Below are 22,291 nucleotides of genomic sequence, written 5' to 3' on the forward strand. Positions count from 1 at the left end.
TGGTGGGAGGGCTTGCTTTCCTTCCCGTTTGTTGTGAACGCAATAGGAATGTTGGTTGTTTTTTGTTTGTTTTGAAACGGAGTCTTGCACTGTCTCCCAGGCTGGAGTGCAGTGGCATGACCTTGGCTTACTGCAACCTCTGCCTCCTGGGTTCAAGTGATTCTCCTACCTCAGCCTCCCGAGTAGCTGGGATTACTGGCACGCACCACCACACCCAAATAATTTTTGTATTTTACAAAGAGATGGGGTTTCACCATGTTGGCCAGGGTGGTCTCGAACTCCTGACCTCCAGTGATCCGCCTGCCGTGGCTTCCCAAAGTGCTGGGATTACAGGCTTAAACCACCACACCCAACCGGAATGTTGGTTGGGAAGGTTGGTTGTTTTGAGCGTGGTGGGGTGTGCTCCCTACAGTAGGCATGGGTGGAGAGGCTGAAGAACATGATCCTTTCCTCACACTAAACATTCATTTATTTCGTATGTCCCCCTGCAGGTATCGCCCAGTCAGTCGCCTAGGAGACCAGATGTTTACTAATGGCCAGACGGTGAACTTGCAGGCTGTCATGAAGGATGTAGTTCTGATTCGAAAACTTCTGGCATTGATGGCCCAAGAACAGAAGCTGCCAGAGGAAGTGGCCGCACCCACTACAGATGAGGTCAGAGCTGCTCTGGTGCTGATGTGATGAGCACACACGCTTAGTGCTAACTCTGTGAGGTGTGGATGTGGACACTGGGTCCGGGAGATGCTTCCTGGGATGTTCTGTGCAGCTGGCAGCAGCCTTAGTGTAAGCTCTGGGCTTAGGGGGCACCTAGGAACATTAGGGGGATACACATGGGTCTGCGCATGGAAAGGTGTGAGTTCTGGTCTAGGTTCTGCACCGAACGACCACGCCAGATGACCCTAGTTGAGTCACTTCCTTATACTAGTGTCTGCTATAAAGTGCATGTGATTTGTGGTGAGATTTCACACCTAGGCTGTTCTGGGCTACCAGCTCTCAGCAGCTCTAGAAAGAATAGCCTGTTTCCCTCAGGCTTTAAGAGTGTCCCTTCTGGGTCACAGTACTAGAGCTCATGTCGCCAGCTCTATTTTGGACACGTTAATGTCTCCAGCATTGGGGTCAGGAAGGCAGTATTGCAGAGTGGAAATTCCTCTCAGAATAGGACAATTTCAGCTAACATTTCCTGAGCCCCTTCTGTGTGCCGGGTTAAGTAGTAGGTCTTCAGTGGGTACAAAGGTGAATTGGGCACCCAGGAAGCTTGCTGAGGTCATCAAGAACCTTCCCAGCTCTAAAGTACTCTCTGGATGCAAATAGGCAGCCTTGGGTAGACAGTCCGGGTTCTCAGACTCCAGCCGCTGCGACAGTCCCACTGTCTGCTGGGCCCATCACAAGGTGGTGCCACTGTCTCCTGGACACTTATGGTGCAGGTTACACTTGGGGCTTTCTGTGGTTTTGCTTGTTTCCCGATCAGCCAGCATTGGTGTGCTTTTAGAAACTCCTTAGTGTAAAAGACATCGGCCATGTGCATGCCTTAGTGCAGTTTCCAAGAAAAGACCATGGGATAACTGTACCCAGTGACCAGGGTTGAGAATCTTAGTTTGATGTCCCTTAAAAATCAGGCAGCCTGGCCAGGCATGATAGCTCAAGCCTGTAATCCCAGCACTTTGGGAGGCTGAGGCAGGAGGTTCACTTGAGCCCAGGAGTTTTAGACCAGGTGGGCAACATGGCGAAACCGCGTCTCTACCAAAAATACAAAAAATAGCTGGGCATGGTGGTTCACACCTATGGTGCCAGATACTCAAGGGGCTGAGGTGGGAGGATCACTGGAGCCGGGGAAGTCGAGGCTGCGGTGAGCTGTGATCGCACCACTGCACTCCAGCCTGGGTGACAGAGTTAGACCCCATCTCAATAATTTAAAAAAAAAAAAATTGGTCGTCCCCTTTGTCAAACAAATGCTTCGCCTCCGAGGGGCAAATAGCATCCTCTGATTCCTATGTCCCAGTGCCCTCTTTCCTTGTGATTGACAGGACATGTTTTTTCTCCCCTTTACTCTCTGTTCCATCCTCATGGCAGCCCTTGCCAGGCACCGTCTAGGCATTGGGGATACTCCAGTGAGACAAGTTCTCACTCATTTCACAATCACTGGTCCTGAGCCAGGTAATGCCATGAGCAGTGAGTTGGGCTAACAGGGCGCGGTCATCATACAGGTGACCGTATCTCCCTCTGGGACTCCAGCCAGAAGGGGACCCTGAGTGTTTTATGTAGAATACATCTATTTTCCCTAGAGCTAAAGAAGATTCCTGTGTTCCTCAGGTTTGAGGACAAGCCCACTTCATCACTACTGGGTTTTCATAACATTCTCATTTACTGAATCTTCACCCACCCTCACCCTCCCACCTCAAGACACTGACAGGTTTCTTCTCGTATCTGCCCACACTGGAAGACGTGGGACCATCTGTCTCCTTGTGTCATACCCAGCCGATGGGGCCAGTAGGTGGCCAGACAGTATCAATAGGTGGTGCTCTAAGCCAGCTGAAGGCTTCTATGTATTTCTGTCCCCTGGGTAGGGAGTGGGAGAGAGGAGGAGACAGGGCTAGGGGCAAAAATATTAAAAAAGGATTCGTTAAATATTCCAATGAGACTTGGCAATCAGCCAGTAACTTGATATAGCTCAGCTGGAGACCCACATCTTAGTTGATGACATAGAATATCGTATGGCAAACCTAGTTCCTTTTAAGAAATTGTTCTACCTGCATGTTTGTAATTGGTTTGGATCAAGTTTTTCAAAGCCATAAATAAAACTGAAACTGCATATGAGAATTGGTTATCTGGCAAGATAACAGAACTTCATAAGAAATGTACTGATGTGGGAAGGACTTCTTAGTTTTCTTTAGGAATTGCATATTAAGGGATTTCAGCAAAAATGCCTGAAGAAAGAAGCATGCTTATAAATTTTGAGTTCATCTTACTACTAGAAAGAGACAGGCTGGTAAATATGTAGTAGTGCTGATATGTCTTATTGACATGTACTTACAAGACTGATTTATTAGCATGTTTGTCTCTGATCTGTCAGGTTCAGAGGAGATAAACTCCAGAGTGCATAGTTGTCAGAGCCAGAGTAAGAAAGAAAAATTAAATCAAGCCAGGCCTGTTGGAGCTTTTTTCCATCATCCCTGTTTTCTTGGTTTTATCTTCCAGGAAAAAGACTCTTTGATTGCTATTGACAGATCCTTTTTGAGTACACTTCCAGGCCAGTCCCTCATAGACAAACTTTACAACATTTGGATTCGCCTTCAGAGCCACGTCAATATTGTGTTTGATAGCGAGATGGACAAACTAATGATGGACAAGTACCCAGGCATTAGGCAGGTGAGCAAAAAACTGGATTCCCATTGCTAGCTACAGAAGATAAATAATAAACATTGTGTATTGAAACAAGAAACTAATAAGCCTACTGGGATTCTTGTTGAATGTTTTTTATGGCCTTTTTTCTCCATAAAGATCCTGGAGAAGAAAGAAGGCCTCTTCCGAAAACACATGATGGGAAAGCGGGTGGACTACGCTGCGCGCTCAGTCATCTGCCCAGACATGTACATCAACACCAACGAAATTGGAATTCCCATGGTGTGTGTGTGTGTGTGTGTGTGTGTGTGTGTGTGTGTGTGTGTGCAGGGCTCATTTGCTCCCCGTGGGTGGCAGACAAGAATGCCGCAGAGGGCTGGGGACAGGATGTGCAGCAGATTATACTGGCCTGGGGGGAACTAGCTTCTGCCTCTTCCTGGACAGCCCACAAGGAGGTGACTGGAAGCTGCATGATGGCATTGCTGTCACTCCTTGCTAGGCTTACAGACACCTCCTACCAACAAGTCAGCACCAGGGAGCTGACTGTGGGGTGTTCCACATCCCCGCCCGCATAGCTTCCTCCTGCCCACCTCAGCCTAGTCTTTTGACCTTCCTCACCAAATTGAATACATGACGGGAGAGGAAGAGGGCATGGGGCATATCAGTTATCAGTCCTGTGTACTTTCCAGGCATCAGAAATGTGTACCCCAGGTTACTGGGAAGAGGAAAGGGAGTGAGTCCCGGAGAGAGGCGTGTGCATGTTGCCCAGGCCCTGTTTCGCTTCTCAGGGTCAGCAGCTTGCTGTTCACCTGTTAGTGCTCTCCCCCCGACCCCCTCCGGGAGCCAGCTTCGTCTTCTCATATCCTTAGCACTTCGTGTCATGGTGCTCAGCAGCAGCAGCCTGTAATCGGCTTCCTCCTTAATGGGCCGGCCTCTAGGTCAGTAATGTGAAGGTGGTTTAATTTCCATCCGTGGAGAGCCTCATTTCCTTGCATGCCACCCCCTCCACCCCTCTCTGGGGACTGGTGATGAGCAGCGCTGAAGTGTTCTTTCCGATCATCCTGTGTCCCCATGGCCTCATCTCTTTGTGGCACACTTGGGTTTCCTGGACAAAGGCGTGATGTGTCAGGAGACAGCAGTCTGAGAAGGCCCAGTCCTGTACCCACTGCCTCCTGGGAACCATAGTCCTTGCATTCAAAGGCTGGATCATGTGGTGAGGACCAGCTTTGCGAAGTCCAGTGGTGACATTCCCAAATCTGAGGCCCCGAGGAGACATGTAGCAACTTTTGGTTGCCCTCTCTGGACAGGGCAGGGGCCACCCTTGTTGGCCTTGACTTCATAGTGCCTACAGTGTCCCCAGCTCCGCGAGAGACCTTTTGCGCTGCCTCTTCTATCTTCTAGGTGCTGGGTTCTCTTTCTTAGATCTGGGTTTGTTTGGTAGTGGCTTGTCACTGGAGGAGAGACCCCGAAGTCACTTCTCTGCCCACCTGCAGACTGCCGCAAGTCTCAGGGCCATGGTGGCCTGGGGCGTAGGTATTCCTCACAGGATAGCTGGGAAGATTACAGTGGATAGAACTGCCTCTGGCCCCTTGGATCACACGCTTCCCATAGAGCACTGTTGACAGGTGCCACGGGAGCAAGGAGCTAGAGACCAGCAGTGAAGCCCAGACTAGTGTGCTCCCATATAAAGCAGTGTCCAGGGGTGGAGACAGACAGTAAATAGATGAACAAGTATATATATGCTCTGTTGAACGGTGATGGGTGGTAAGTGCATCAGCAACAGTAGAGCAGGCTCAGGCTGAGGAACGCAGGGGCCGGGGTAGCCCCAGAAGCCTTCTGAGAAAGTGCTGCTGCACGGGACCTGTACAAAGCTAGACAAGTTCCTTTTTGTAGGACATCTCAGAGCCTCTGGTGTATTTGTGTACATTTGGAAGCATTAGAGGTTTATAATATTCAGTAGCTCAAAAACTCATTTAACAGGGAACTTGTTTTACTTGGAGCGTATCCCAGGCCCAGCTTTAAACACAGCACACTGCATTTTCTTAGGTATCAGAGGAATGCGTCAGTTTCATCTCAAGTACCACCTTGATTGTAATGGCTGCCAGAACTGTGGAGTTGGGATATTCCAATGCCGTGTCTGGGCTCAGGGACAGCGCCATGATCCATTAGTGATGTCTGCCAGGGAGGATGAGGGATGTCGTGGTATTTGAGGACAGGCATTTGCCACCTGTCTCAAGCAAGTGCTCCATGCCACCTTTGGGAACTTTGAATTTATTGGCAGATAAGAAAATGAAGTTTTAGAATGGGTTAAAAAATTGGCCGGGCGTGGTGGCTCACGCCTGTAATCCCAGCACTTTGGGAGGCCGAGGCGGGCAGATCAGCTGAGGTTGGGAGTTCGCTACCAGCCTGACCAGCATGGAGAAACCCCGTCTCTACTAAAAATACAAAATTAGCCAGGTGTGGTAGTGTGTGCCTGTAATCCCAGCTACTCGGGAGGCTGAGGCAGGAGAATTGCTTGAACCCAGGAGGTGGAGATTGTGGTGAGCCAAGATCGCACCATTGCACTCCATCCCGGACAACAAGAGCGAAACTCCATCTCAAAAAAAAAAAAATTATATAAACTGCTGCGCTTAAATTATTCCTTTCAGACTAACTGATAGAAAAGGAGGCCTAGTCTCTATACCATTAAGGGAGTAGCAGAAGACAGGCAGGATGTTACTTTGCTCACTGGAAGACCTTCTTGGCCAAGTCAGACAGCTCCTCCACATCTTGGGGGAAAAGACAGCCTATTGAGACAGATTTGGGGTCCATGAGACCTTTTTTTCTCCCTGCCCTGAATTTCTACCTCCATTCCTCATTTCCAGGTGTTTGCCACAAAACTGACCTACCCACAGCCAGTTACCCCGTGGAATGTTCAGGAACTTAGGCAAGCGGTCATCAACGGCCCCAATATGCACCCAGGAGCCTCCATGGTCATCAATGAGGACGGCAGCCGCACAGCCCTGAGCGCTGTGGACATGACCCAGCGAGAGGCCGTGGCCAAGCAGCTCCTGACCCCAGCCACGGGGGCACCTAAGCCCCAGGGGACAAAAATTGTGAGTAAGGGCAGCTTTGGTCAGGGACCCATCCGGCTCCTGTTCGGATCCTGGTGATTGGTGGCCATCAGGTGTGACTCCAGTGCATACTGACACAGGAGCCCATCCCTAGGAGGAAGCTTCCCGACACATGGGTGGCTTTTTAGATTCACCTTGTAGTCCCCGGGCAAAAGAATGGCTGCCCTTAAACAGGACTACTCAAAGGGCAGTCCCCAGACCAGCATCAGCAGCATCCCTGGAGCTTGTGAGCAATGCACATCCCCCAACCTCTACTGAATTTGAATCTCTTAGAATAGAGTTTGGAATCCTTCTTTACCATGCTTTCCAGAGGGTTCTTCTGCATGCTGATGTTTGAGAGCCACTCTTAGGAAGGGAGTGCTCTGTGCCAGTGATAACCAACAAATGACAGGTTATAACTAATGTTTCCATTTTGGGCAATTGCTAATGCCAGCCCATAGTGCTGTGGTAGGGAATCCTGAGGCTCTATCGGGTTCCACTGGAAGGAGCACATGATCGATTAACAATGTTGCTGAGTGCATGAAATCAGCAGGTGACAGCTCTGTGGCTCTGTCACATAATAGCCATTCCTGCTGGCAGGGGAGTAGCAGATGACCCCTAACTAGGCAACAGTGGCAGCAGTTGTTGGAGGGAAATGGATTAGACTTGGATGTAACCCACAAGTGACTACTGGAGTCAATAGGTGACTGCCTGGATTTTCCTCACCCACCTACACAGCAGACAGGCCTCTCCTTGCCCTCTGCCCACCCATACCCATGGCTGACCTGCCCTTCTTTAACACTGAGTTCAGCTCTGCAAAGTTGCATCAGCCTTGAAGGAACTTTAGAGGAACCGAGAGGAAAAGGAAATGCTCCTGGCCTTGCGGCGGTGCCCATCACTGCTCATCACAGGCCCTCTTGCTTCCTCGTTCTCACCGCCGTCCTGAGGGACAGCAGTAATACACCGCCGTCCTGAGGGACAGCAGTAATACACCGCCTGTATTACTGTATTCTCCTTTGGTGACAGGGCACATGCAAACATAGATCAAGTCACCTCTTTTGTTCTTCTCTAGTGCACGAAGTAAGGTTTGTATTCAGGTTCGTAGAATCGGTCTGCCTTTCCTAAGTGCCTGGTGTTTTGCTAGGCACTGTGTGAGCAATGCAAAAAGAAGCAAGGTGTGTTTCACTTCACTTACATTTAACTCAGGTCAAACATGTGAAACAGACTCACAGTAGGAAAGGATGAGAGAGAGACTAGGAGAAGGGGTGAGGGATGAGGCAGTACTGACGCCACCTGCATGCTAGCACTTTGCAGTCCCTGCGGACAGATCCTCACCACCCTGGCGTTGACAGCATGGTGGGGGAACCACTAGGAAGTGAGCATATAAATGTATTGCTGTTGCGGAGGGGTGTGGTAGACACCATAGGGAACAGCAGTGACGGACAGTGAGTTTAAGCACATAATGCCCAAGAAGAAACAAGTTTGAGGGGAATGTGCAGGGCAAGTGGGCAGGGAGAGTTTGGGGTCATCAGGAGGCAACTGTGAGCCAGGTGCTGGGGCCAGCCTCAGAGCTAAAGAGGGGACTGAAGGCAGCGAACTCTTGCTGCTGTCTCGGGCCTTAGCAAGCCCTCCTTCCTCTGGGGTCAGATAGTAAACATTTCTGTGGTCCTGGGCCATGCAGGTTCTGCTGTAGCTGCTCAGCTCTGCCGCCTAATACCAAAGCAGCCACAGGTAGTACACAAACAAATAGGCATGGCTGTGTTCCAATAAAACTTTATTTACAGAACCAGGTGGCCAGCCTGAGGACTGTAGTCTGCTACCCCCAAAACCTGTGATTTTTTTTTTCTTTTTTTTTTTTGAGACAAGGTCTCACTCTGTCTCCCAGGCTAAAGTGCAGTGGTACAATCACAGCTTGCTTCAGCCTCCACCTCCTGGGCTCAGGTGATCCTTCTGACTCAGCCTCCCGAGTAGCTGGGACCACAGATGGTGGCTAGTTTGTGTATTTTCTGTAGACATGGGGTTTCACCATGTTGCCAAGGCTGGTTTCCAACTCCTAGGCTCAAGAGATCTGCCCTCCTCAGCCTCCCGAAGTTCTGGGATTACAGGCATGAGCCACTGCTCCTGGCCTGTAATTTTTGAAGACTTTGGTTAATGTGTTGCATATGGGTCAGGGCAAGGCTGAAGGGGCTGTGTGAGGTTGATTGGGAAGGAAACACTGAGGTCTTGTCTGAGGAGGAACCACAGGCTAGGTGAGGAGGGGAAAGGCCAAAAGGACCCATTTCCCCTATGAAGTATGAAAGCTCTGCCCCATCCCCTGGGCCTTGTAAGTAAAAGAGGAAATGGCCCGGAGAGCCAAGGCTCATTGCCCTGCTCAGCAGCCTGCCAGAAGCAGGCCTTTGGCTCCAAGCCTGCCTCTGAAAATTCTGACCCTGGGGCACTGGGGCACGCTAATTTTCACTGCAGTATTTACTTAGAGACAAGAGAAAGGAAGGGCCTCGGGTTTGGGTTGGCAAAGGGAATACCCTATGCTCCAGGGCTTCTGTTTGGATTGGCCGGTGCCTACCAGACTGGCCTGTGTACCTTCCCAGCTGTGGCGAGTTTGCTTACGCTGGAGGATGTCTCAAATTTGCAAGACTCAAATCCTAGGCCCAGCCTGGCTTTTTGGGCTTGGGCCACAGGTCTAGGCAGTTTCTCCCTTGAGAGGCTAAAGAAAGAAGACCTCAGCATGTATGACGCAGTCAGACAGCGGCCAGTGCCCTGGGCAGATGCTCGTGGGAACCCTCAGAGTTTAGGTCTCCTTAGAAGCATGGGACTTGGCAATTGGGAGGGGAAGGTTTGAATTCCTTTGGGAGCAAAAAGACGGACTCCTTGCTAGGTACTTTTAAGATTGCTTTGTAGCACTTAAGGGTTTTGCTCCCTGCTTCTCTGAGCTAGAGAGAGAGAACTTTTAACCGCACTGAACAGGAATCGGGGAGAGAGTTTTGGAGAGTATCTCTTAATTACTTCTAGCCTCTCTCTTTAATGAACTTCCTAATGCAGTTTCATAAATGTGGGCAACATAAGAAGAAACTAGACTTACAATAATTTGTTGTTTTCTCCTACCTGCTATCTTGTGATTTAGAGGAGATTTGGGGTGGCAGAGATTTCACCACGTCTTCGTAATTCCTTTGTACTACTTAGAGGAGCCCTTCAGGATGCATGGGGTGGCAGTTACCTTCATGCATTTGTCTTTTAAGGTGTCACTTTATGTTCAGTGTTTAGGAGGCCCAGTAGTTAATATAATTAAAGATAAGGGTGGTAAGGGTCTTAATAGGCGGTACGGGAAAGTCAGCTTTGTGAGAGAGATGTCTGTCAGAAGGACATGACCACCCAGATATTTATAAGGGGGGAAAAATATGAGCAGTGGTTATCTTAGAGGGGTACAATTACTTGTGATTTTTAAAAGGATCTTCTTATCTTTAAAATTGTATTTTCTGTTTTCCCTCTCGCAATGAGCATAGCACTTGTTCAATATTTCTTTCTTTAAAAATAAGTGAAGATCTTTTTTAAAATTTACAGAAGCATCACGTATTCATTATAGGAAGAACAATGCTAAGATGTAGGAAAGTAGCTCAGTGTGGTGACTCATGCCTGTAATTCCAGCACTTTGGGAGGCCAAGGCAGGAAGATCGTTTGAGGCTAGGAGGTTGAAGCTGCAATGAGCCATGATTGTACCACTTATACTCCAGCCTGGCAACAGAGAGAGACCCTGTCTCAGAAAAATAATACAGCCTAGTGAGGATCCAACCACCCCTTTCCCATAGAGACACACACACGCACGCACGCACCCACGCACGCACGCACACACACACACACACGGTTGGTTTTTAAATTTTTTTTTTTTTTTATCACGTCACATGCCACCTGGGTTTTTTTTTTCTTTGCTGTAATACGTTATTGCCGTCACTTCAGGCCTTGTCTACATTTACCTTATCCTTGTTCATCACTGCATAATGTTCCATAGTGTGGATATACTATTGCCCCTTCTGTGGGGCAGTCAGGTTATTTCTAGTTTTTGCCGCTGTCATTGCTGCTACACAAACATACATACTCGTCTAACCTTGTGAGGGTGCTTTTTTTTTCTTGAAGAGCCAACAGGAAATGTGTTTGAAGTGTTTTAATAGCTATTTTCAAACTCCGTTCCCAAAAGACTATGACAATTTACAGCTCTTAATTTTTGAAGTGCAATAAAGTGTTCTCTGAGGGCATTGAACTAACTAAGAACCCTGTTCTGGCTCTGCTATATGAAGCTGGGCAAATTTTTTGTGAAATGTAGAATTTCTGTTTAGAATAATGTATTCACATGTGATCACGGGGGGATTCGAGAGTCTGCCAATACCTTTCAAACCCAGTGGTTTTATGGTTATGTCTTCATTTTGTTATGGTTATGTTTTCAGGAGTTGTATCCATTTCTTTCTTTGGATTAGTTTTCAGAGTAATCCAGGAACCTGGGAGGGCTATGCATCTCTGAAGAAGACAAAGGCCTGTGGTCTTATTTGTTCCTTATACTTCTGAGCCTAGAGCTAGGATCAGGGTTGTAAAGGGCCAGGACCAGAAGGGCCTAGCACGTATTTCTCAGAGATTTCCAGGGTTTCGCTCCAGATGAAAAATTCCCCTTGCATTTAGTTGACTAGAATGTGAGACAGAAGCCACACCTTGGTCAAGCTGAGGTGAGCACTTGGAAAGAGCTGTGGTGATACTGACGTTTGCACTGATCACCCACCTGTCTGTCCACTCTGTTCCCAGGTGTGCCGGCATGTGAAGAATGGGGACATTCTGCTACTGAACCGACAGCCCACCCTGCACAGACCCTCCATCCAGGCCCACCGTGCCCGCGTCCTGCCTGAAGAGAAAGTACTGCGGCTCCACTATGCCAACTGCAAGGCCTATAATGCCGACTTTGATGGAGACGAGATGAATGCCCATTTCCCCCAGAGTGAGCTGGGCCGGGCCGAGGCCTACGTCCTGGCCTGCACCGATCAGCAGTACCTTGTTCCCAAGGTAGGTCTAGCTTTGAGGCAGTTCCGTGGTCATCGTCAGCATGACTTAGCACTTTTAAGTTGGGCCCTGCCAGCCCCTGGGGTCATTGGGCAGCTCCAGGACAGGGGCGCCTGGAATGGAGGGTCTTGGTTTCTCCCAGGTGGGGCTTTTAGCCCATCTAGTTGCTTAGAGGCTGGGAAATGTTTATGTCTTGCTGCGTTGTAAAATGTAAATCAGGACAGAAATTGTGATAGCCATCCCAGAAAGCCAACCTTAATAACGGTGTAATAGGTCTTGTGTTCAGCACTTAAATTTGGATTCTGCAATTTAGTAGCCCCCCGGCCAGCATTAGCATCCCAACACTGTAATGGTTCTCATGGTCCACTGATGACTTTGATAATTTGTTCTGACAAACATGAGTTTTAAGAAGCAGCCTAACCCCAAGGGCCCAGAAGAGATCCCCCAGCAGCCCGTGAAGGCATCTTCTGTCCTCTTTGAATCCTTTCCTTCTTTCTCCAAGTTCACTCCTCAAGGGCAATCCCATGTAGTCACAGCTGTCCAGAGGGACACGAGGGAAGGATAGAACTTCCTCCCCTGTCTCCTGAGCAGCTGACTCGTGGCCAGGAGTGGCAGGGGCCTGAGTTAGCATGTGCTCATGGGAGGGACAGAGTGGGGAAAGAGGCAGGCTGCAGGGAAGAAGACAGAGCGTGTTTCAGTGCCTCCTTCACCCTCACCACCCACCCAAAGGTCTGAATCCTCCTAAATTATAAGCCATTTGTGCCACAGTGATTCACAGTTATACATCATTCATTTGGATTGTAGTGGAGTATGAAGAATAATCGTAACATCAGACCAAGGCTCCCATTTCCCAAGTACTTTTTCAGTGCCATACACTGTGCAGAGAGCACTTTAGAGGCTCCTCATTTCACCCTCCCCACAGTCCTTGGAGGTAGGTGCTATTCGTGTCCACATTTTACACTTGAAGGATTCGTGTAACTTGTCCAAGGACACTCAGCTGAGAAGCAGGAGGAAGGACAGGGAGTTCCTGGATCTTCCTAGGGTTTGTGCTGCCGCAGGGGTGGAGAGCTCTGTGCACAGGGAGTGCCAGGGGCTGCTCAGAGATGCCTAGTGTCAATCAGCATCCTCTGCTCCTTGGAGCTTCTCTATTCCCATCAGCCGTCTGCCACTAGGGAATCAGGCAGGTGGCCAGGAGCCCGGCATCCCGGACCCTTTTCCCACCAGATGCACCACTGTGGCTTTACAAGGGTCCCGGTTGTTTGAGTTGGCCTTTCCCTTCTCTGCCTACCTTTGTTGGCTGTGGATTAGCAAAGGGACTAAATGTAGGAAGAAGTGGTGAAGGGCTTGCCCAGATTACTTGGAAATTTAAAAAAATACATTTGCTAATTTGAAAAGTGGCTTTTTATGTTTTTATTTAAATAATAATGTGGCTCTATGGTGGTGGCAGTAAAAGCTGCCGTTTATTAAGTGGGCCACGGGCCTTAGGCACTGCTGTAAGCAGTTTGCAGACATTCCCTTCCTTATGAGGTTGGTGTGATTTTCAGACAAGGAAACACCAGGTGAGTAATATGTCAGCCAGCAGTGAGGCCAAGACTTGAATGCAGCAGCTTTGGACGACACCCCACCCCCTTGCCCCCCCGCCCATCTGCTTGGCTGTGCATGTTCTTAGCCCCACTCTATAGGCGAGGCTGGGACTAAGGGAAGGCAGGTGACAGGAAGTGGCTCCCAGAACTGTGTGGGGTCTCTGACTTTATAGCAGCCGAGTCATATTTCACCAGAGGGGACACTGCTGGGGAGCAGCAGATGGTTTTTTGCTGGCAGAGTGACCTGAGGCATTAGCTATGTGGGGAGTTGAGGTGCTCTGAAGTCCTCAGACCAATGACCTTCAATGTGCTGTGCTTGATTTTGATTGAATAAGGTGCAAAGCCATAGGAGACTTCATGCTTAAATTGTGTCCTGCAGTGGGCTGACATATAAATCCAAGTGGACCTCATCACATGCTCATATGCCTATGAGTTTTAGGTTGGGTGTACACTTAAGAGGGGCAGGAGAACACAGGTAAATAAGCTTAATGTCAATAAATTAATTTATTGAAAAAAGCTTATGGGAGATGGCTTGAAGATTCACTGTACTTTCATTCACTTTCTTTTGTCAGAGGTAAAGAGCTTTTGATTCTTGATAAATTTTATTTAGTCCTTGGTGTAAATGCCAAGAAGTGGAATCCTTATATTTGCTAATGGTTATAAAAATGCAACGTGTCTTTATTGGCAGAGTCCTAAAAGGACAAGAGCTGATTTGGTTAAACTAAAAAAACCAGTATTTTGGGGTCATTTTTTTTAGTGTATCTTTATTTCCCTTAGTTTCCATATTTCTTTACTTATAATTCAATTTCTTCTCTATTACCAGGTTATCTGCCTTAAGTAACCATAATACTAAATTAAAGTACATTTTGTCTTTGGTTTTATGTACTTAGTAGAGTTTTGTGGCGTCTTTTTACTTAAAATAGGAGTTGAATGGAACTCTATTTCTTTTCCATGAAAACAGTTAAACTTTTCATTTGTGTGTTACTTTTTGGACTAATTTTTTTTCCTTCTGTTTATTTATTGAGGGCCCATGCTTTGTGGAAAGTTTTTAAGCAAGGCTTCAGATACATTTCCTGACTTCTACTTAGTCAGCTAGAAAATTCAAGTTACAGGGATACCCTATTCCCAAAGCATCCTGACCAGAGACATTAATTGTAATGTCATTTTGCTGTGCTATTAAGGAGAATAGTAAAGCTGACAATTTTCTGGGGTTTTGATTCAGAGATGTTCTTTCTGATCCTAAGCAGGAGTTAGGAAATTTAGAATTGTAAGTAGACCTTTAGTAATTGCTTTAATCAGCATTCTGCCATAGAATTTGTGATGATTGCATTGAAAGCGATTTAGCCATCAAAGTAATTGTCTAGTCATGGAAAAATCTGGACAGAGAGAGGAAAAGGCACTGAATAGATCACAGAACGTGTAATTATGTTCTTTAAGGAAGAAAACAAAAGGAAAAATCAGTATCTGTCCCCTAAAGACTGTGAGATGAGTCATATGCATAATACTGGTTTGGCTTTTTCCCCCAAGCAAAATAAGACCATCTAGGCAACAAGAGGTAGAGTGTAATTTTTTTACGTACGTTATTAAGTCAAAGCCTTCATAAGAGGGGCTGTGTGCTCCATCTGATCTTGCCTTAGGTCTGTGCCACCTTTCCAGCCCATCTGTAATCGTTATCTTTGAGTTTACATAGAGCCCATCACTGTAGTGTTTAGACCATTTGACAAGGATCCTTTTTTAGCCTTTGAGTTAGTACATGTGGTTAAATTTCTGGTGCTTCTCCCAGACTGCATTTGTGAGTTCCCTTAGCCTTAGTTATAAAACATGACCATACTGTTGGCTAGTATTTAACAAATAATCAAATGATTAACAATCTTTATATCCAAGGCACAGGTTTTTCTCAAATTCCTGTAAACATTGAAAAGTTTACAAAATCTACATCTTAAAGAATGTCAGTGAGCATAGCTATTTTTACTTTAGCATGCATTATGTTGCCGTGAACACAGACCCGACAGATAAGGTTCAGGAGACTGGGGATCAGAATGGCTGTGAAAGTATCAAATGAAATTAATGCACTCACCAAATCTCAGGCTTTTCATAAAAGCCTTTCTTTTTGGCATCTGGTAGATAACAGCTTTTATTAAGGGCCCACCATGAACCCTCTGCTGTGTTGTGAAGAGATAACTAATAATGGCTGTTCTCCTTTCTGCAGTCATGCACATCAGGCCCACTCACAGCTCTCTTGAGGAACCTTTGCCGGAACCCCTTCCTCCCAACACTGGACAGCTCACCCCTCAGGCCTCAGCTGTGAAACTTCCCTTCAGAGAGGCTATTTCTGACCATCCCCCTCACCTCAAGTCTATATTATGACCAACCCTGTTATTTTCCTCTTTGGCGTTTAAAACACTTTGTGATATTGTATTTATCCAATCATTTGTTTACTGTCTAGTTCTCTTCATCATAAAGGACCAGGTCTATTTGGTCCTCTGGAGTAGGGAAAAGCCTACCCAGTGCCTAGGCATGCAGGACGCTCCTGATAAATATTTGTTGAGTGCATGACTGATTTACAGAAGAGCCAGGCCAGAAACGTATGAAAAATACTAAAGCATAAAACCAAAGTATAAAAACAAGAACACAGCTGACAGCAGCCAGACCAAGTTTAGGCATAAATGCCAAAAATATGCTGGAGTAACTAGAACCAGATGGGATTAAACAGAGAAGGCTTGGGGAACTGGATGAGTTTGAAGCAGTTTTGATATAGGATAGTGGGCAAATGGCAAATGTAGAAGCCAGTGCTAAACCCTGGTCATGTGTTTTGGGAAGCAGTTGGCTCCCAAGGAAGAACATAGTGAGGACGTGGGCAAGACAAGAAGGGCTCTTGCTAGAAAGTGGCTTCCGGGCAGGCGATTAGGGATTAGAGTTTGACTTAAGATTTATTTTCATTCTTCTTGTGTTGTCTGTTTTGGCTTATAGGATGGCCAGCCATTGGCGGGACTGATCCAGGATCACATGGTTTCAGGGGCAAGCATGACTACTCGGGGTTGCTTTTTCACCCGGGAGCAGTATATGGAGCTGGTGTACCGAGGACTCACGGACAAAGTGGGGCGCGTGAAGCTCCTTTCTCCTTCCATCCTGAAGCCCTTTCCGCTGTGGACAGGAAAACAGGTAATTGGGAGAGAATAGCTAGTTTATGTAACAAAAGGAAATAGGCCACTCATGTAAAACGTTTTATTCTCAGAAGAGCCCAGACCAGAGACAGAGAAATGGCTAAGCCAGCAATAGTCTGACTTTCTTTCCTCTTTGTTTGGGGTTCCTGAGTCTGTGTGGCTTCAAGGGAGTGTAGACTGCATAGTAGACTGCATAGTAGCCTGGTGCGGTGGCACACGCCTGTAATCCCAACACTTTAGGAGACTGAGGCAGGCGGATCACCTGAGGTCGGGAGTTTGAGACCAGCCTGGCTAACATGGTGAAACCCTATCTCTACTAAAAATACAAAATTAGCTGGGCGTGGAGGTGTGCGCCTGTAATCCCAGCTACTGGGAGGCTGAGGCAAGAGAATCGTTTGAACCCAGGAGGTGGAGGTTGTAGTGAGTCAAGATCAGCCACTGCACTCCTGCCTGGGCAACAGAGTGAGACTCCATCTCCACAAAAAAAAAAAAACAAGTAGACTGCATAGTTTCTGTCCTTTGCTTCTAACTTAAATTTGGTGTCCTCATAATACAAATGTGGTGGTAATAGGCAATGGTGCTGGTGGAGTAATAGTAATATTTGTTGGGAAGTTCCATGTGTTTGCTGAGTGCTTTAGACACATTATCTGATTTAATACAACTAATCTGCAATGCAGACACCATTATTATCTCCATTTAGGAGATGATAAATTACATGCCCAAGACTACAGGAGACAGATCAAACCCAGGACTTTTCAACCCCGGAAGCATCATACCATACTTCCTCTCAAAGTAACCAAATTACATGATATGTGGTGACCAAATAATGAAAAACAGTAAAATATGTTCTTCTACTGTTGCCTGAGTCTCCAAGTTCAGCCTTAAGGATCAACTTCTAGTTGGCCATGTGATCTTAGCCCTGCAGGTCTCAGTTCCTCATCATTTCCTGGGACAGTAGAAATTAACTTTCTAAGCTAAGTTCTGATTCTAAACATGGTTTTTCTCTTTGAAACCAGACTGACCCACAAACAAATTCTTGTGTAGTGTAGTCACTCTTGCCCTTTTCACCTATTTGCAAAAAAAAAAAAAGCCTGTACCAACCTTTAGAGACACACTAAAAAATCTCACCCGTGACAGAAGCAAAACCTGGACCTATTTCCTAATTGTATTTGGTACAGAGGATTTTAAAAGGATTCAAGATGTGGCCTCTAGGCATAATGGAATTACTTTGGAAATCAGCAACCAAGATATTTGGAAAAGCCCTCAATATTTGTACTTCTAAATAACGTACTTCTTAAATAGCTCATGGGTCAAAAGAATCTAAAGGGAAATTAGAAAGCATTCTGAAGTAGATGAAATGAAAACACAACATAAAATTTGTGGGATGCCACTGAAGCAGAACTTAAGGGGGAAATTTATACATAAAATGCCCAGGTTGAAAAGAAAAAAAAAGGGTCCCAAATCAATGACTTCAGCTTCAAGTTCATGATCTCTAAGGTCTCTTCCTGCTCTCCAGTTCTTAGTCTGTGGACCTGGAACTTGAATTTCCTTTTTAAGCCAACCTTGCATTCCTGGATAAACCTTCCTTGGTCGTGAGGTATTATCCTTTTTATATATTATTGAATTCAATTTGCTAATATTTTGTCTAGAATTTTTTTACTTCTGTGTTTGTGATAGATATTGGTCTGTAGTTTTATTTTCTTATAATATGTTTGTTTGGTTTTGGTATCAGGGTAATGCTGGCCTCACAGAATGAGGTGTTAGGAGGTATTTCCTCTGGTTTTCTGTAAGAGTTTGTATAGTACAGTATTCATATTATTTATTCCTTAAATGTGTTGTAGAATTCACCAGTGAAAGCATCTGGGCCTAGAGTTTCTTTGTGGGAAAGTTTTCTTTTTGTTGTTGTTGTTTTTGTTTTTGTTTTTTGAGACGGAGTTTTGTTCTTGTTGCCCAGGCCGGAGTGCAATGGTGTGATCCTGGCTCACCGCAACCTCCACCTCCCAGATTCAAGCAATTCTCCTGCCTCAGCCTCCCGAGTAGCTGGGATTACAGGCATGCGCCACCATGCCCGGCTAATTTTGTATTTTTAGTAGAGATGGGGTTTCTCCATGTTGGTCAGGCTGGTCTCGAACTCCTGACCTCAGGTGATCCGCCAACCTTGGCCTCCCAAAGTGCTGGGACTACAGGCCTGAGCCACTGCACCCAACCTGTGGGAAGATTTTCAATTAAAATTTCTATTTCTTTAGTAGACATAGAGCTATTTTTGGTTATCTGCTTCTTGAATGAGCTTTAATTGTTTGTGTTTTTCAGGGAATTTGTCCATTTCGTCTAAGTTGCTGAACTTATAGGCACAAAGTTGTTCATAATGTTCCTTTGTTGACCTTTTCTATCTGTATTGCCTGTAGTGGTGTCACTTCTCTCATTCTTGACACTGACAATTTGTGTTTTCTCTTTTTTCCTGATCAGTTTGCCTAGAGGTTTATCAGTTTTATTCTCAAAAAAAAAAAAAGTTTTTGGTTTTATTGACTTTATTTTTCTGTTTTCTGTTTCATTGATTTGAACTTTATCACTCCCTTTCTTCTGTTTACTTTGGTTTAACTTGCTCTTTTTTTTCCTAGTTCTTTAAGTTCTTTAAGTCAATTTGAGACCCCTTTTCTTCTTTTCTATGTAGGCATTTTATGTATAAATTTCCCCCTTAAGTTCTGCTTAAGTAGCATCCCACAAATTAATATGTCGTGTTTTCATTTCATCTACTTCAGAATACTTTCTAATTTCCCTTTTGATTTTTTTTTTTGATCCATGAGTTATTCAGAAGTATGTTGTTTAGTTATTTAGAAGTACAAATATTGAGGGCTTTTCCAAATATCTTGATTGTTGATTTCCAGTTTAATTTCATTGTGCCTAGAGACTGCACCTTGGATCCTTTTAAAATCCTTTGTACCAAATAAAATTAGGAAATAGGCCCAGGTTTTGCTTCTGTCATGGGTGAAGTTTTTCATTGTATCTCTAAAGGTTGGTACAGGCTTTTTTATTTTGCAAATAGGTGAAAAGGGCAAGAGTGACTACACTACACAAGAATTTGTTCATGGTTCAGCCTGGTGCTACAGAGAAAAACCATGTTTAGAATCAGAAGATAAGGAACTTAGCTTAGGAAGTTTATTTCTACTTCCCTGGAAAATGAAGTCTTAGAGTGTTTCTCCAGGACATTTCATACAGCCTCTTGATTGATTTTCTATTTACAAACCGAAGGTCTCTCATTATTTGTTCAAAGAGCATGCAAAGAAAGAGATTTGCCTGTCATTGCAAATCTCGAGTGCATATTCACAAAGTGAATACATCTTTGCAAACTCTCACCCAGATCAGAAAGTAGCATATCACCAGCACCCCCAGAAGACCCCTCCGGCCCCTCCCAGTTTCTACCCCTCGTCAAAGGTAATTACTAACTTGACTTCCAACAACACTATAAACAAGTTTTGTCTTTCCTTGAAGTTTATTTAAATGAAATCTATCTTTGTGTGTTACCCATGTTATTGTATATAGTGGCAGTTTATTTTTTATTGCTTTATAATATTCTATTATATGAATATGCCATTATATATTTATCCATTTTTCTATCGATATACATTTGAGTTGTCTTCACTTCATTTGGCTGTTACAAATGGGTCTACTGTGAACACTGTTGTGTGTATCTTTTGTTGAACACATATATACATTTCAGTGGGTAACTATTGAGGCATGGAATTACTAGGTCATAAGATACGTGTTTAACTTTAATAGATAGTTTCCTAAAGTTTTCCAAAATGCTTGTAGTAATACACACTTCTACCAGGATGGAGTGCAGTTGTGCCATCTCGGCTCACTGCAACCTCTGCCTCCCCGGTTCAAGTCATTCTCTTGCCTCAGCCTCTCGAGTAGCTGGGATTACAGATGTGCTCCACCACACCTAGCAAATTTTTGTATTTTTAGTAGAGACAGGGTTTTTCCATGTTAGCCAGGTTGGTCTCAAACTCCTGACCTCAGGTGATCTACCTGCCTCAGCCTCCCAAAGTGCTGAGATTACAAGCATGAGCCACCTCGCCCAGCTGTTGTTGTTGTTTTCTTTCTGGTTTGTTTAATTTTAGCCGTTCAGGTGAGTATGTAGTGGTATCTTACTGTTTTAATTGTCATTTCCTTAATGACAAGAGAGGTTGAGCACCTGTTCATATGCTTATTGGCCATTTGGATATCATCTTTTGTGATATGCCTTTTCAAATCTTTTGCCTATTTCTATGTCATTTTCTTATTGACAGATGAGAGGTTTTTAAAAATATAATTTGGTGTAAGTCCATTAGCAGATATATACTTTGCAAATAGCTTCTACTTGGTGGCTAGCCTTTTCACCTAATACTGTTTTCTAATGATCAGAAGTTTCTAATTTATAGCTAATCTTGGCTTTTTGTGACTAGTCCTATAGGAGCTCTTTGCCTGCCCTGAGGTCTTGTAGGTATTCCCCTCTGTTATCATCTAGTAGCTGTATTGTTTTACCTTTCACACTTAGGTCTGCTATCTGCCTAGGGATGATTTTTGTGGATGTGCATGAAGTGAGGTGGGGGTCAAGAGTCATATTTTCCCATATGGATTTCCTAGCCAGTGAATGCAACATCATTTGTTGAAAAGTCCACTTCTCTACTGCTAGTACTCCTGTGTCACAAACCAAGTAGTAATATATGAGTGGGTCTGTTTCTGGACCTTCTTTGTTTCCATTGCACCAACAGCACACTCTCTTAATTACTGTGGGTTTATACTAAATCTTGACTTCTGATAGTAAAAGTCTCCAGCTTTGTTCTTCAAGACTGCCTTGATAGGCTTTGATTACATCTCAATATACCTTTAAAAAAAAAAGACTGTCAAATATTTTGAGGTGTTTGTATTTCCATATAAATTTTAAAGTCAGCTTGTAAACTTTCACACTGTGCACGTAAATACCTGCTAGAATTTTTCATTGGGATTGCATTGCCTCTGTAGGTCACTTTAGGGAGAATCAACGTATTTACACTATTGAGTCATCTAAATTATGAACATAGTATGTCCTTCAATTATGTAAAAGCCTTATACATCTTTTCATTAGATTCACTCCTAGATACTGCTATGGTAGATGATATTGTTTATTAAATTTTCTAATTGTTTATGGTTGGTATCTAGAAATACAGTTAATTTTGTATATTATCCTTATATTCGACAAGCTTTATGAATTCAGTTATTAGATCTCTGTCCTTCAAGTTCTTTTAAACTATAAAAGTAAACAAGTTTATTGATAAAGATAAACATAAAAGGAAAAACTCCCTCCCTCCCCAACCCCACTCTCCATATACACACATACTCTCATAGAAAATAAATAAGAATGAGGCCGGGCATGGTGGCTTATGCCTGTAATCCCAGCACTTTGGGAGGCCAAGGTGGGTGGATCACATGAGGCTAGAAGTTTGACACCAGCCTGGCCAATATGGCAAAACCCCGTCTCTACTAAAAATATAAAAATTAGCCAGGGGTGGTAGTGTACATTTGTAATCCCAGCTACTCAGAAGGCTGAGGCACAAAAATCACTTGAACCTGGGAGGCAGAGGTTGCATTGAGCTGAGATTGCGCCACTGCACTCCAGCCTGGGCGACAGAACGAGACTCTGTTTCAAAAAAATAAATAAATAAATAAATAAGATCATATCATACCATCCCTGGGACTGTTCAGGAGAACCATGAACCACAATTAAATCTGACATTCAATTTTGAGCTTATATTTACAACCATCTGTTTAACCATGACATCCTGGTACCTGAAGCATGCACTTCCCTAATCGCCAGGCACATGGACCTCAGATTTGGCTGGTCTTTTAAGATAGCTTACTCTGAACGAGCCACCAAGTCCTCCAAAGGGAATTCCATTATATCAGTCTGCTTTTTCATTGGGACCACACTAACACACTCTAAATACGGCAAGAAGTTCATTTAAATGTTTTCATAGTCTATGCTGACAAATGTTTTTGTAATTGTCTTGTGACTGATTTCATTCACTGGGTGTGCTGGGGCTTATTCTGTGTCTGT

General features: G+C 44.9%; 1 protein-coding gene across 1 annotated transcript in view; it reads left to right on the forward strand.

The window, feature by feature from the left end:
• Window positions 1–22,291, forward strand: part of POLR1A (RNA polymerase I subunit A) — an 89,446-nt gene that overhangs the window by 27,464 nt on the left and 39,691 nt on the right. The window contains exons 9-14 of the mRNA XM_054473690.2: window positions 492–654; window positions 3,196–3,366; window positions 3,499–3,621; window positions 6,204–6,434; window positions 11,217–11,471; window positions 16,022–16,213. Coding sequence (XP_054329665.1) covers window positions 492–654; window positions 3,196–3,366; window positions 3,499–3,621; window positions 6,204–6,434; window positions 11,217–11,471; window positions 16,022–16,213 — 1,135 coding nt within the window. The remainder of the gene's footprint in view (window positions 1–491; window positions 655–3,195; window positions 3,367–3,498; window positions 3,622–6,203; window positions 6,435–11,216; window positions 11,472–16,021; window positions 16,214–22,291) is intronic.

This window comes from Pongo pygmaeus, chromosome 12 (genome assembly GCF_028885625.2).
Source record: "Pongo pygmaeus isolate AG05252 chromosome 12, NHGRI_mPonPyg2-v2.0_pri, whole genome shotgun sequence".
In the NCBI taxonomy this organism is placed as follows: domain Eukaryota; kingdom Metazoa; phylum Chordata; class Mammalia; order Primates; family Hominidae; genus Pongo; species Pongo pygmaeus.